The following is a 13,983-nucleotide window of genomic DNA, read 5'->3' on the forward strand; positions in this document are numbered from 1 at the left end:
TTCCGGAGCCCTTCTACCATAGGGTAGAAAGCTATGCTTGAGGTCTTGGGAAGAATACAAAGAGGTCTGCATGCTGCCCCCATCAATAGATGCTCTCCTCTGAGTTTGCTGTGGGGGGTTGGGTGTGCTATGGGGCAGGGCTTGAGGTCCTGTTGTGGAAAGCTCCCCTGCAGTGACACTGGGGTTGGGGTTTGCCTTCTTTGTGACTCCAGAGAATGTGGGCTCTAGCCATTTCCCCTGCAGGCCTCCAAAAACCGTAATGCCTCCCTCGGTTGATTTTTTTTTTTTAAATACACAAAGGACCACTTCTCCTGCCAGCCCAGGGAGTATCAAATGGCAAATTTTCGTATTTAAAGGACACTGGCATTTAAGATGGAAAAGGAATTTGGGTTTCTAAATTAAAAAAATAAGTCCATGTGATTTCAAATTAGAATTCGACTATAAATCCAGTCAGCCACACATCTGACTTGTTCCCCCTGGAGGAAGATTAATGGCTCCTCCCAGGGGAATTCACGTTCTCGCCTCAGCCTTAGTCGCAGGCCATTCCTATTTCTGTCCCTACAGCTCCAGCTAATTTGGGTCAGCTGTGTGGATAAACATTCGCCTAGATAAGAACAGGCCTCCTGCAGTCTTTCTGTTCCACTCTGACTTCAGGCCTCCGAAGAGATGCAATGAAGAAAAAAAGAGGCCGGGGATTCTGAGAACTCATTTCCAGCCCAGGAGGGCTGTTTCGCACAGGGCGGGGCTCTGGTGTTGATTGACAACTCAGAGGGCCTGTGGCTAACTCTCCTCTAGGGAATTTCTCAAAACCAGGCCCTAGGAGAACTCCCAGTACTTTATATTACTCCGCTGACTAGAGAAAGAGGCAGATGCCAAGGGGTACATTGTGTTGTGCCTCAGTTCTACATGCAGGCCCTGGGACTAGCAATTACCAGCATCATTTGGGAGACTGTTAAACGTTCCAGCCCTCCTACCTCTGAACCACCGCCTGTAAAATGCTAGGGGTGAAGCATAGAAACATGGATTTGAACAAATCCTCCACACGGTGTTGGTGTTGAAGCCCAGGTGAAGCTTGTAAGGCCAGTACAACCTCCTATGGAAGGTCTCAACGAAACAGAAAGCTCTAAAGAGAAGCGCTGGATGGGGAATGTCAGGGGCTGATTTTCAGTACTGTTAAAAAAAAAAAAAAATGAAGGAAGAGGCAGAGTCACCCCTAAAGGGATGCTCAGGTGAATAACACTGCCTCTCCGGTCATTGCCACCTAGGGTCATAGCAATGTAGTATAAAAATGCTAGCTCCTGTGAAAAAAGCATTTGCTCATGTATTATTTGAAATTAGAGATATGAATTAATAATATTTATTAGAGTTTTAAAATTTTATGTGTATGGATGTTTTGCCTGCATGTGTGTCTATGCACTGTGTGTATGCCTGGTGCTTGTAGAGGCCAGAAAAGGGCATTAGATCCCTGGAACTGGAGTTACAGAGGATTGTGGACTACCATGAGTGCTGGGAATTGAACCTAGGTCCTCTGGAAGAGCAACCCAATGCCTCTTAGCTGCTGAGCCAATCTCCAGCCCTCTGCTGGAGAGCTGCTCTTGGGGGAAGGGACAGTTATTTCAGACATGAGACTCACGATGCTGTGTGGTTAAAGGGATCCTGGGCACCTGAGAATTTAGGAACTATTTAATCGAGACGTCTCCTTGTTGGTGTAACGTTGGACTAATCCAGTAAGTTTTCTGCCCCTTTGGCTTCCCACTTACAAAATGGACTTCCAAGTGTTCCCTCACTCTGCTTTGCTTTGAAAGGCAGAGCAGACCTTGAGTACGCTCTCCTGAGCAATCAGGTTACACGCTACATGTAGATGATAACTTGGAAATTATTTTTCTATCAACTAACTATCTGCCACCTCTATCTCTCTATCTCTCTTGGGGGACACTTGGTAATAAATTGCTCATTCTGTGTCCAAATTGTAGTCTTAAGTGTCTGAAAACAATATATTTGCTCAGTGTAGCCGGGGGCATTTGATAACTGGCTTATACATGTATAGAGTCTGACCCAACATGAAATACTTTGGAATTTCTTCCCTATTGGATATACAAACAAATTCAAAGCCCATCTCTAAGTAAACTGGTTTTCTCCTTTTTAAGAATCGGGCAACTGGAAAATTGAAGGAGAGATAAAAGACAAAAGAGAAGTCAGAATTGATCCAGCTTGGCATGAGAGTTCAGGGTACCTTTCCCTAGTTTGGGGGGGGGGTCAGAGGGATGTTAGGGAGAAAGGAAGAGGCAGACAGATTAATCCCCTTGTGCAGTGTTCTGCTCAGGCAGCCAGTAGTGTGTGGTAGGTGGTATAAGAGAGAAGCCAAGTCAGCTGATGCACTGAGAAAAGGCAGAGACTCTATCCAGTGGATGTCTCAGAACTATGGTGAGGCTGCATGGGGAGTGGGTGCGGGGGTGGCCCGTCATTCTTCTGGCTATTCAGGAGTGCCACAGAGTTCAGGGGTTTACCAAGGCTTTGCAGTAAGTATGTGGCTGATGTAGCTTGGATTAGTCTGCAAAACAAATAAAGGCAGCACCATTCATAGACAGCTCCTTGTACCTTGAAATTCATTTACATTGATCAGATCACTGGACTTAAGCTGCCCAGAAACCCCACTCAAGGCAGAGGTGGCTTTATCTGACACTGTGGACACAGAATGACCTCTCTGGTCCCCAGGTCCTCTAAAACCCATTCCAGTTCCTTTCCTCTTCTCTTCCATCCCAGGAAGGCAGCTGTATTCTGTACTCGCTGAGCTTGTGCCCAATAGATGCTCCTTAGTAACAGAGAAAGAGGCAACATTCAGGTTCCTCCTTCAAATCCCCAGCTACTCACACTCATTGTGGGCTCTACACTTTCCCCAAGTTACCAATAGAAACAGTTAAATGAGGGCTATTTGGAGCTCCCTATAGATTACAAGTCCATTGACTCAGAAACTGTGTCTGATTCCCACGTGTATGCCGTACCTACAGCCTTACTCCTAATAGATACTCACAGCTCTATGGACATTTTAATGTATCTAATTCTGAAGGCTGAGAATCTTTTATCTGAGGCACTTGGAAGAGGTCAGAATGAGATGGAGCCATTGAAGCCATTGAATCAAAGACTGGAGCAAAAATCAAGCCAGACCAGATCCTAGCACAGAGATGGGAGTAGAGCATGAAATTCCGTATCTAGCACTGAAATGATTGACAACTGTCAGCCGATGGGAGATGGGAGGATGGTTTTCTCTAAGACTGTAGCCCCTTGGTAAGTCAAAAATGCTCCTCTGGAAGCCTATCCATCCAAGAATGTTGGAGCATCACAAATTGGTCTTTATGGGTTTAAATGAAACAACACGAATTTGGTTGGCTAGGGAAGCTGGGGTATTTCTGGAAAGAGCTGGAAGAGGGAACGTGATTATAAACAAAACTCTTAATGCAACTACCAAAGGAATAATGAAATGTTTAAAAATAAAAGAGCATCTGCCATGGGCGAGTGATGCTCAGGGCGAGAAGTATAGGGACGTGAAAAAAAAATGAGTACCACTCTCCTTTGATGTTTCCAAGGAAACGGGGACCCTGCTCTTGAGCCTGCAGGCCAGTGAAGAAATCTTTCCACACCCAAGCTTCCATGGAGAACCAGGCAGTTCCATTGTGAGAATCTTATGTGGGTCTCGGAGATAAGCCTAAATAATAAAGCTTTAGAGTTCATGGTGGTTGGAAAGTATGCGCTTCACAACTCACTCTGAAAGCTAATTTAGGGTATGGCTCAGCCTCCCAGTCAGAACCAAAGAACACCTTTCTCAATACTTACGTTGTTCTAAGGTTCTATATCGGCCTAAGAAGACATCTGTCTTCACTTTTATTCAAAAGAAGGTATATTTAATTTCATTCAATGCACCAGAAGATCGAGAAACCTAAACTCATACAAACAGGGACAAAGTGGATGCTTTCGAAAGTGACTGGAGGGGTTGGGAAACAAAACCAAAACCCCAAAACCCATGTTGTTGCAATTGGTGTGAATTGTTTGTTACTTAGCGGTGACCTCGAAGCCTGTCTACTCAGTGCATGGCCATGAAAAAGGAGGAAGGACCTTGAGTCCCGTTGAGCTAGGTTGGCTCGCCAACTAGAAGGTACATCTCAGCTCACTGGGGTCAGAGAGGAGAAAGCGTAGAGTTTAATCATCACTTTGAGAAAAAGTGGGATCCGACAGAGACAGAGGCTAGGCAGTGGAGTTTGTCATTCATAGCTGTGTCACAGGAACACATCTCATTGGGACCATTCATCATCCTTAACTTTTCCCAGAGAGTCTTCACAGTACTTGGGACAGAGGCCAGGTTTTTTTTTTTTTTTTTTTTTTTTCGTGAGAAGTGGCTGCTACGTCATGAGCTACACTTTAGCTTTCTTCTTGAATATTTTGGTCACAATGACTTAAGTTCTTACAAATGTAAAGTGATTTCTCTTAAACATGTGAGGAAAAGGGTTTGTGTGGGGGCCTGGTATGTGCAGGCACTGGACATCACAGGTTCTGACCTCAACTCTGCCATATTAAGAAAGGGATGGGCATTTCCGTAGTGGCTAGACTCTGGAGACTACTACCATATGTAAAAACCAAGAACCAACCAACCAAACAAACAAACAAACAAAAAACAAAACAACATCAACAAACAAACAAACAAACAACAACAACAACAAAAATCCCAACCAACCAACCAAACAAACAAACAAACAAAAAACAAAACAACATCAACAAACAAACAAACAAACAACAACAACAACAAAAATCCCAACCAACCAACCAAACAAACAAATAAGAACCCAGAAGACATTCTGCCAAAGTATGGCAGGAGCTCCCCTTAACCATGTATGTGACAATTTAGAACAACCCACTAACTTGGCCATTGGTTTTGTGTGTAGACAATTTATAGTAAGTTGTAAAGCTTTCAGAGATAAAGTTATTTTGCATCACGGACAAGGTGAGGTTTTACAAATAATCTACTTTTATATATACTAAAATTATTGCAAGTTAAAATAAGAGGGACCTGGGACACATTGGATTGGCCTTGGGCTATCTGGAAACTCTTTTAGGCCTTTGACTTCATCTTTATGAGTGTTGACTAGGAATAAGAATTTGACCACTGTGAGTGCTTTAAACCTTGCTGAAGAAAACTGCTCTAGTGAAAAGTCCTAGAGGCTTCTGATAGAGATGAGGAGAGGCCCAGGAAGTGGGTACAAACCATCAACACTGTCTTGGCTAGCAAATATGTATATGGTTTTCTTAAAATTGAAAAAAACCTTAGGGGAAAAAAATCACAGTATTAGCAGGTCTTTGGGGACCAATAGCTTTTTGTCTTTCCATTTTGTCCCCCTTCCCTTCTTCTTTCTTAAAAACAAACAAACAAACAAACAAACAAACAAAAAACCTAAAACAGTAGAATAAGTTCTACTTGTGGCAGACTGTGGGACCCCACAGAATCAGTTACTGCCACCTTTCCCTAGTATTCTGTATCTCCCCAAGGGACCATCTCGCTCATTATTGTGTGCTTCCCTGTGCCTGGCTCTGGACTCTATACACAGTTAATAACGCAATACATTAAATAGGACTGAACTCCGGAGACTTCAGGCCCTGTGATTCCTCTTCTCCCCATCATTTGCCTTGGTGCACTGCATGGTCCCTTTCTGTCCTATTCTGAGTCTGAGCCCACCATCCGGGGAAGAGATCTGGCTTCTCTTCAGCTTTCTGGGGAAAGCTAAGAGGAACAGGTCCGCCCACACAGGGTCTTCAGTGTATGCCAGACACCTGCACACTTTCCTACACCGGGAGCTCTGTCCTTAGAAACCCTGGTTGAGAGGAGGTAGCTACAAAGTATCAACCCTTTACCATTTGGCTGAGTTTCAAACTCAATGTTTCGTTCTTTGCAGGACTTCCCCACCACCCTAAAATTGTTTCGATGACACAAGGGACTACACAATGGACTAGTCACAAACTCTCTGTAAACATTTTAAAATTATTTTGTTGATACCTACAATATTTCAGCCGGAAACTTCTGTGAAGAGAATATCACATCTCCGTTTTGTTCCTCCTCATGAAGAGATGCTTGACTTATACACCCGACATGAGAGGTGTGGCTTACACTACATCTCAGGGGGGTCATCTCTGTCTTTGCCTGTAATTGTTCACTTATTCTGTGATTTAACTTCACAGATCTCCCCCCCCCCCAAAGTATTTTCATCCAAATGCCAGCTGTGGAATCCAGGCTCAGTATTCAGGCATGTGCAGTGAATTTTCTTTTAAGTCAGTGGTGACCTCAAATGGACTAAAAGGTTCCGGTGTGTACGTGCTCCATCTGCCCTTGCAAAACGGAGGGGAGGGGGACAGTGCTGAGGATGCAGGCTATGATCTTTGCTGAGGAGGCAGGCTATGCTCTTTGCTGAGGATGCAGGCTATGATCTTTGCTGAGGAGGCAGGCTATGCTCTTTGCTGAGGAGGCAGGCTATGATCTTTGCTGAGGATGCAGGCTATGATCTTTGCTGAGGATGCAGGCTATGATCTTTGTTGAGGATGCAGGCTATGATCTTTGCTGAGGATGCAGGCTATGATCTTTGAGGGTTTGGACTTCTCTGCCATGACCAGTCTCCGATCCCTGTCTTCCATCTTTCTCACTTCGGGGTGGGGGTGGGGGCTGACCAGGCTAAAAAACCCAGCATGAATTTGCTGCCTTCTTAACCCGCAGAGCAGCGTTGCAGAAACAGTATTGAGACTACAGGGCCATCCGTCCCTGCTGTTTGCAGTTCAAAGGCTTAGCTATTAAGAAGGCTTCTTTCAAATGGCAGATGCCAAAGGCTTAAAGATTCTCAGTTTCAGGCTTTAGTATTTATTTAGTATTTAGTATTTATCTGTGGTAATCACTGTCTATCAGCACTTCATATCTGTGTTCAGCCCTAAAGCATGGGAGGACAGTATTGTGCAACAATCCAAATTTCTGCAGGTATCATTATGAATATTGATTTTTTTTTAAATTTTATTTGGAGAGTTAATAGGACCTAGAAGAATTTGAATTTTGATTTAATGGGTCCAGAATATCTTTCCCTATCCTTTCCTAGATAACCGAGATTTAGTGTTAGTTTTTAGAAATCTCAAATAATCTCCTAAAACCAATGATGATCCCCCTTTGCCTCACTTTTTTTTGGGAGGGAAGTAGTTCAATATACTGCTTATGCTAGAACAGTATTACACTGAATCTTCTATAAAGGAAATAGTTGACAATATTCAATTAATGGTGGACTTAAATAGCTGAACCCAAATCAAAAAGATGAACACACACACACACACACACACACACGCACACACACACACAGAGAGAGAGAGAGAGAGAGAGAGAGAGAGAGAGAAGTGCATTTGGTACTTCTAGAAGAACCAATTTCAAAAGTAGAAGAGCCAGGTATGCCCACCAGAAACTGAGTTTATCCTGAGAGTAAATCTACCATATTGGAATCTTAGGAATAACCTTTGTGTAGATAAAGATAATTGGACAAAACATTCACTGTCTATATTTCTGCAAATACAGATTCTGAGGGGTCTTGGGTGAGAGATGCACTGACTTAAACTAATTGATCTGTAGACATTTCCTATCTCCTGGATATCACAGTGCTGACCAAATGAGGAAGAGCTTTGAGTACTCACGTGGTATTAAGCCTTGGTTAGCCAGCTGCTCCTGGGTCCTTCTCTGTTGAAGCCGTAACTGTAAGACTTGGAAAAGGAAGCACAAGCTTGTGAGTTGGGCAGGAAGGAATTCGGTCATGTGCTTTCACCTCGCCTTCCTAGCCCTTCTGGTTTAATGCACAGCTTTGAAGGTTACTGTGGAGTACGCGTCATATCTGTGCCAGTCAAAGAGCGGCATGAGAGGAGCAGGATGCTGCTGGCGCTACGAATCTACAGAAGCTGGAATGGATGTGCACCTGGGCGTGACGCTTAATCTTCTGGATCTACAGATTTCCCATTTATTATAGGAGTCACACCTACCTGTCCGAGCTGCTATAAAGCCTGATAAAATAAACGTAGGCATACAGCTTAGCAGAGTGCCTGTCAGCAATGCCACTATTAGATGCTAACACTAGGAGAATCTGGAGTTCTTATGGAAATTTGAAGGTTATTGCAATTATGCTTCTCTTAGGAAAAAAAACCACTACAACTTACCCAAACATTATATTATGCATATGCACTAGATATGCATAACACAAAGATTATGCATAAACACGTACTTGTAACTGTTACCATTGAGTAGTATGGGGTTGTTAAATTGTGAGTAGATTATTTACAAATTTCTCCACTTTGTCCCCCAAACAAATTCTGCCTTTGGAAATTCAGCTTTCCCATCATGAATATCCTATTCTCTCAGGAAGATTCTGGTTTTCCATTATGGTCCTTGGCTTAAATTGTTGGGAATAAATTTCCATCACTGAGACCAACACCTGACATCCACCCTACATAGAGGAAGGGTGTGTTTTGGCTTGAACATTCAGAAGTTAAGTCAATAGTAAACATGCAAACAATTAAAACAGTAATAAAAAATTATTCGATAATTAAAAAAGCACATATACACACACCATACACATACACACAATACACCATATATGCATGCACACACACACACACCACACACACCATATACACACACATCATCACACATGCATGCATATGCATATCACACACATGTACATACATGCTGCACACACATACACATACACATACCATACATACAACTCACAATGCACATACACACATACCAAACACATACACATGCACACACACATCATAAAACATGTATACTCATGCCACACAGACATGTACACACATATGTGCACACACACACACACCCAGAAAAATAGAAAATATTAAGCATATTGCAGAGGGTACCAGAGTTTGGAGAAACAACTTGACTTCAGGTTCCTACTCTGGAGGCTTAGGCTTGAAGGTGGCCGTAGTGAGAAAGTGACAGTTACAGACAAACTAAAACTCCAGACACAAATCAAAGTGCAGACTTCTGGTCAGAGGCATGAGGGGGCAGTGGCCTGCCAAGTGCTGCTGATGGCCAGGGTGAGATGGGGAAATCAATCAAGAGAACAGTAAGAGAAGTGTGGTGGTGGGGCTCATGAGTGGCTCCCACCCATCCCCCTCCTCCGTTTTCCACTGATTCCTATGGCTTTAATGGAATAGACTCTCCACACATGGGCAAGAGTCAGCTTCTTGCCTCTCTTGGATTAATTGTCTGCTACAATAAATGCAGAAAAAAAAATCTGCATTTCTAGAGGATTGTGACGGACTTCAGGGTTACGTAGTACATGGTTTGTCCGATGTTTGGAGAACCATTTAAGATTACCCTATACACAAAGAAACAAGGCATTTTAAGTGATGCTAAGTGGAAAAAGCAAAATAAAATAAACCCAGATGGTGATCTGCAGATGATCCTTGTGTTGGGATTCCCAGACAAGGCTTTTAAAGGGGTGATTTTTCAACCACATTCAATAAAAGTAAAGAAGAAATGTTGAAATGAGTGAAAGGATGAATTATACGAGCAACAACCTACAACATAAAAAAGAAACAAAGGTCAGCAAATACCCAAGGGCCCAGTAAGCTTGGAGGCACTGCAAACTGGAGGAAACCAGGTGGGATTAAGTGAGCAGATCCTCCGGGTGTGCCCCCCCCCCCCCCCGCATCTGAGACTGAGGAATTAAGAGTGCCCAAGGATGAGCAGAGGAAGAGAGGAAGGAGGAACAGCTTATCTAGGGAGGCAATGTCGACTTGAACAGCCATGGGCTTCTCATCAGAACCCCCAGGAAGACAGAAGATCAAAACAAAATCCAGAAGCTCTCAGCCTGAGCAGAAAGCACTCTGCAGGAAGTGGGGGTGGAGTGAGAGATTTCCAAGAAAGGAGAATGATGTCATCAGCTGCTAGCTCATGCCACTTCAAGAATTGAATATGGAAATTAATGCTGGAAAGAAACCTAGAGATTCAGGCGTAACAATATCATAGCGCTGATGATCTAGATAAACACTTCAGACTTACCCCCCTTTCTTATTCATTTGAAAAACACTTAACAGGAGAGAAAGACTGCACTGCCTTGGGGGGGTTCCCAAGGCACACAGATGCCATGCAGACCCACTGTAGCAGTACATCTCTGTTCTCCTTTGGGTCTTGAGCTTTCCACAAAGGACTTAGGGTCAAGGTCAGGTCTGTGGCCTGAGTGCTTGGGAGGAGGTGGGCAGTTAGAAAGTAGAGCCTAGTAAGGAAGTCAGGGCACTGGGGTTGTGACCTTGGACCTCTGGTCCCTTCTGTCTCTTTTGCTTTCTGTTGTTTGAGATGTGATTCCCCCCCCCCCCATCCCCTACCCCGTTCTTCTGTCATGCTATGCTACCTCCATACAGGCTGGAAGCAACGGGGTCAATGGATCGTGCAGGGTCTAGGAAGAGAATAGACTCCAGCAAATTGTCTTCTGACCTCCACGCGCGCACAGACAGGACAAATAAAGGGCGCACCCCTTGCTCTCTGCATGCATACAAAACAAATAGAGAAATGTAACCAAAACATTTTTAAATATGGCATTTTAGGATTATAAAACAGGCAGTCATTAGTAGGATATAGCAACATGAGTGTTGCCTCTCAACATTTGATTAGGCTAGATGAAAACAAAACAAAACAAAACAAAACAAAANAAAACAAAACAAAACAAAAACAACTCCCCAACAGCTCAGAGGAGTTGAACAGTGCATGTGATCTTATCTGAGCTCACTTACATCTTGATGTAGTTGCAGAGCACTCCTCCCAAGAACTGCGTGGCACTCTTTTGAAGTGCACGTGGTCTGTCACAGAGCCATCCTAGGCAAGAAACCCCACCGGACTCTGAAGCGCTTAGCTCACTCAGTGTGTGCTCTCGGATGAGGAGACTCGAATTAACGAGCAGTCAGGAGCAATAAGTTACTAAGGAAAACATTTGGCTATACACTTTAAATAATTCACAGGCCAAAGGGGGGGGGAGATCATAAGGAAAATTAAAAGTATTTCGATCTGAATAACACTCAGTAGAGGATATAATTTATGGAAAACAGCAATCCCCGTGGTCAGGGGGAACTCAGCTTGATATGCTCATGTGGGAAAAGAAGAAGGGCTAGAGGTCAGGGACGTACGATTCTACCCATTCTACCTTAAGAAGAACAAGGAGGATGTCCCAAATAATACACTAATATTAGAGATGAAAGGAGTGTGGTGGTTTGAATAGAAATGGGCCACAGGCTCAGATATTTGCATGCTCAGTCCCCAGTTGCTAGCGCTGTTTGGGAAGGGTTAGGAAGCACTGCCTTACTGGGGGAGGTGAGCCACTGGGAGTGAGCTTTGAAGTTTTCAGAAGCCCACTCCACACTGTTTCTCTGTTTCCATCTCTGTCTCTGCCTCTCTGTCTCTCTTTCTCTTTCTCTCTCTGTCTGTCTCTGTCATCTTTTCGTCTGTGTGTCTGTATCTGTGTCTATGTCTGTGACTGTCTCTGCCTCTGTGTGTCTGTATCTGTGTCTATGTCTGTGACTGTCTCTGCCTCTGTGTGTCTGTATCTGTGTCTATGTCTGTGACTGTCATCTCTGTCTCTCTCCCTCTCTCCCTCCCACCCACCCTACCTGCTTGTTCCCTGTGGATCAGGATGTAAAGCTCCCAGCTACTGTTCAGCACCCAGTCTGCCTGCTGGCTCCTTGCCATGGTACCAATGGTCTAACTAATCCTCTGAAACTGAAAGCAAGCCCTATAGTTAAGCACTTTTCTTACAGAAGAGTTTCCTCAGTCATGGCCTCTCTTCCAGGCAGTAGAACAATGACCAAGACAAGCAGAAATCTTTAAAAGAGAAAACAGATACATAGCAGAGAAACCTAGCAAAGCTAAAAGCGGATCCCAAGAACAGGCTAATGAAATCTTCATAACCTGTCTAGACTAGACTGGTAAAGAAAAGGAAGCCAGGTAAAATGGATCTATAATGTTAAAAATAAAAAGTGCAATGTAACTACATATCATAGACATTAGGAAGATAATAAGAGACTATCATTAAAGATTTGTGCTAATAATTTTAGCAATTCCCAGAAATGGACAAATTTCTTGAAAACTACAGCCTATCAAAACTGATATAAACAACAATTCTGAATAATATATTTTAAATAAATCACATTGATTATCAAAACTTTACCCACTCTACATACTGATCATACTCTAGGCCTACAGAATTTCGATGGTGATTTTTTTTTTTCAGATGTTGCTATAAGCATACATTATTTGAGGGGATGGAGAGATAGCTTAGGTGTTAAGAGCACTTAGTGCTCTGGGAGGACCTCTGGGTTTGCAACCCAGAACAATATGGTGGCCCACAACCATCTCTAACTCCAGTTCCTGGAGATAGGATGTCCTCCTCTGACTTCTACATGCATGTGGCACACACACACACACACACACACACACACACAAAACACCACAATTAAGTTAAATAGTAAATACATTTTTTATGAATAGACTATTTCCAAGTTATTCATCAGATAACCTCTACATTCTATGCATTCCTGCAACTGGAAATAAGAGCACTTCTTGCTCTTGTAGGGTCCCTGAGTTTCAAATATTTTGTCTTTTAACATCATGGATTTTAGCCTAACAAAGAAGAACACTGAGCGCTCTTTGTTAAGATCAACATGTTCGAAGGCTGTTTCGGTTCTCTAAACATTAAGCTATTCTGACTGGGATTCAGCTCAGTGAAGACAACAGGCTAGAAACAGAAGAGAAAAATCTAGAAAGGGAAGCAGCAGAGGTTGGTGGCCTGAAGGAGAGAACATAGTTTACTCTGTCTAAAGATGGCTAGTGTGAGGTCCTTTGAGATCCTGTAGGGATTTGGAGGTTCCTTGATAGAAGGAACTGGAACAGCATATAGAAGGAACTGGAACCTTTCCCTTGGGCATGGGCCATGGTACACATCAGATTCCCAAACAGAGCAAAGGCCTCCAGACTTTAAAAGTACCAATGCAGAAATCTGAAAAGTAAAAAATTCTGAAAATGTGCATTATGTGTATCATAGAGTAATGTGAAAAAATGTGATGAGCTTAATTTTAGACAATCTGAGTTTTGGAGTTTTAGACAACTTGAGTTTTGTCTAAATCATAAACAAGGCGGCAACTTACTGCCACATGCAGGGCTTGAGAAAGTTCAGAGGTCAAGGCTAGGACACTGACTTTGGGTATCATCTTGGGATTGGCTGCAACATAAACCTTTTAGTTGAATTCCTAAAGTAATAGGGAGAGATAACCCAAGGAAAGAGAGACTAGGAAGAAAATAGTGATGAAAGTGTATTGTAAACAAAGAAAAGATGCTTTCAAACAAAGCCCAGAGTAAAAGTTGACTTGCTGCATCTGTTACAATATGCAACATTGTAATAGTTGACACAGTTCATTTCCATTTGCAAAACTGCAGTTTTTTTTTTTTAACCATTCATGAAGACTGAAAGCACTGACCAATTAAAACAGTATTTGATTGCCTACTTCGTGGCAGGTACTGGTTACTGTAAACACCCAGAATAAGGCAGGTGGCTGCTAGTCTCCTGGCTTGAACACATTAGTGGGAGAGATAAATTCAGTGTCCCTGAATAGAAGATCGTTTTATCCCGGACTCTTTTCTTTTGCTTTCTCTAAGTATTGTCCTTATTTTGAAGTATTCTTCCTCTAAGAGTCCGGTTTTGAAAGTCCTGTAAATGCTCTGAAACTAAGTTGGTTTGTTGTTGTTGTTGTTATTTTTGTTTATGTGTGTATGTTAGAGAGAGGCAGGGGGAGAGAGAGAGAGAGAGAGAGAGAGAGAGAGAGAGAGAGAGAGAGAGAATAGTTCTGCTGATGGGTTTATGAATTCTGTCAGATTTTTGATTTAAATGTTACTGATCACTAATTCAGACCTAGCTC

The 13,983-nt window shown here is 42.9% G+C and overlaps 1 protein-coding gene across 3 annotated transcripts in view; it reads right to left on the reverse strand.

Moving 5' to 3' along the window:
* Positions 1–13,983, reverse strand: part of Myocd (myocardin) — a 95,913-nt gene that overhangs the window by 51,053 nt on the left and 30,877 nt on the right. The window contains exons 2-3 of one of the 3 annotated variants that reach the window (XM_029545958.1): positions 7,702–7,767; positions 2,599–2,812 (exon numbers count right to left, since the gene is read on the reverse strand). In XM_029545958.1, coding sequence (XP_029401818.1) covers positions 2,599–2,758 — 160 coding nt within the window. In that variant the 5' untranslated portion in view covers positions 2,759–2,812; positions 7,702–7,767. Of the gene's footprint in view, positions 1–2,507; positions 2,552–2,598; positions 2,813–7,701; positions 7,770–13,983 lie in introns of those variants that run through there. The other 2 variants (XM_029545959.1, XM_021213259.2) reach the window with 2 other exon arrangements.

This window comes from Mus pahari, chromosome 14 (assembly GCF_900095145.1).
Source record: "Mus pahari chromosome 14, PAHARI_EIJ_v1.1, whole genome shotgun sequence".
Lineage (NCBI taxonomy): Eukaryota > Metazoa > Chordata > Mammalia > Rodentia > Muridae > Mus > Mus pahari.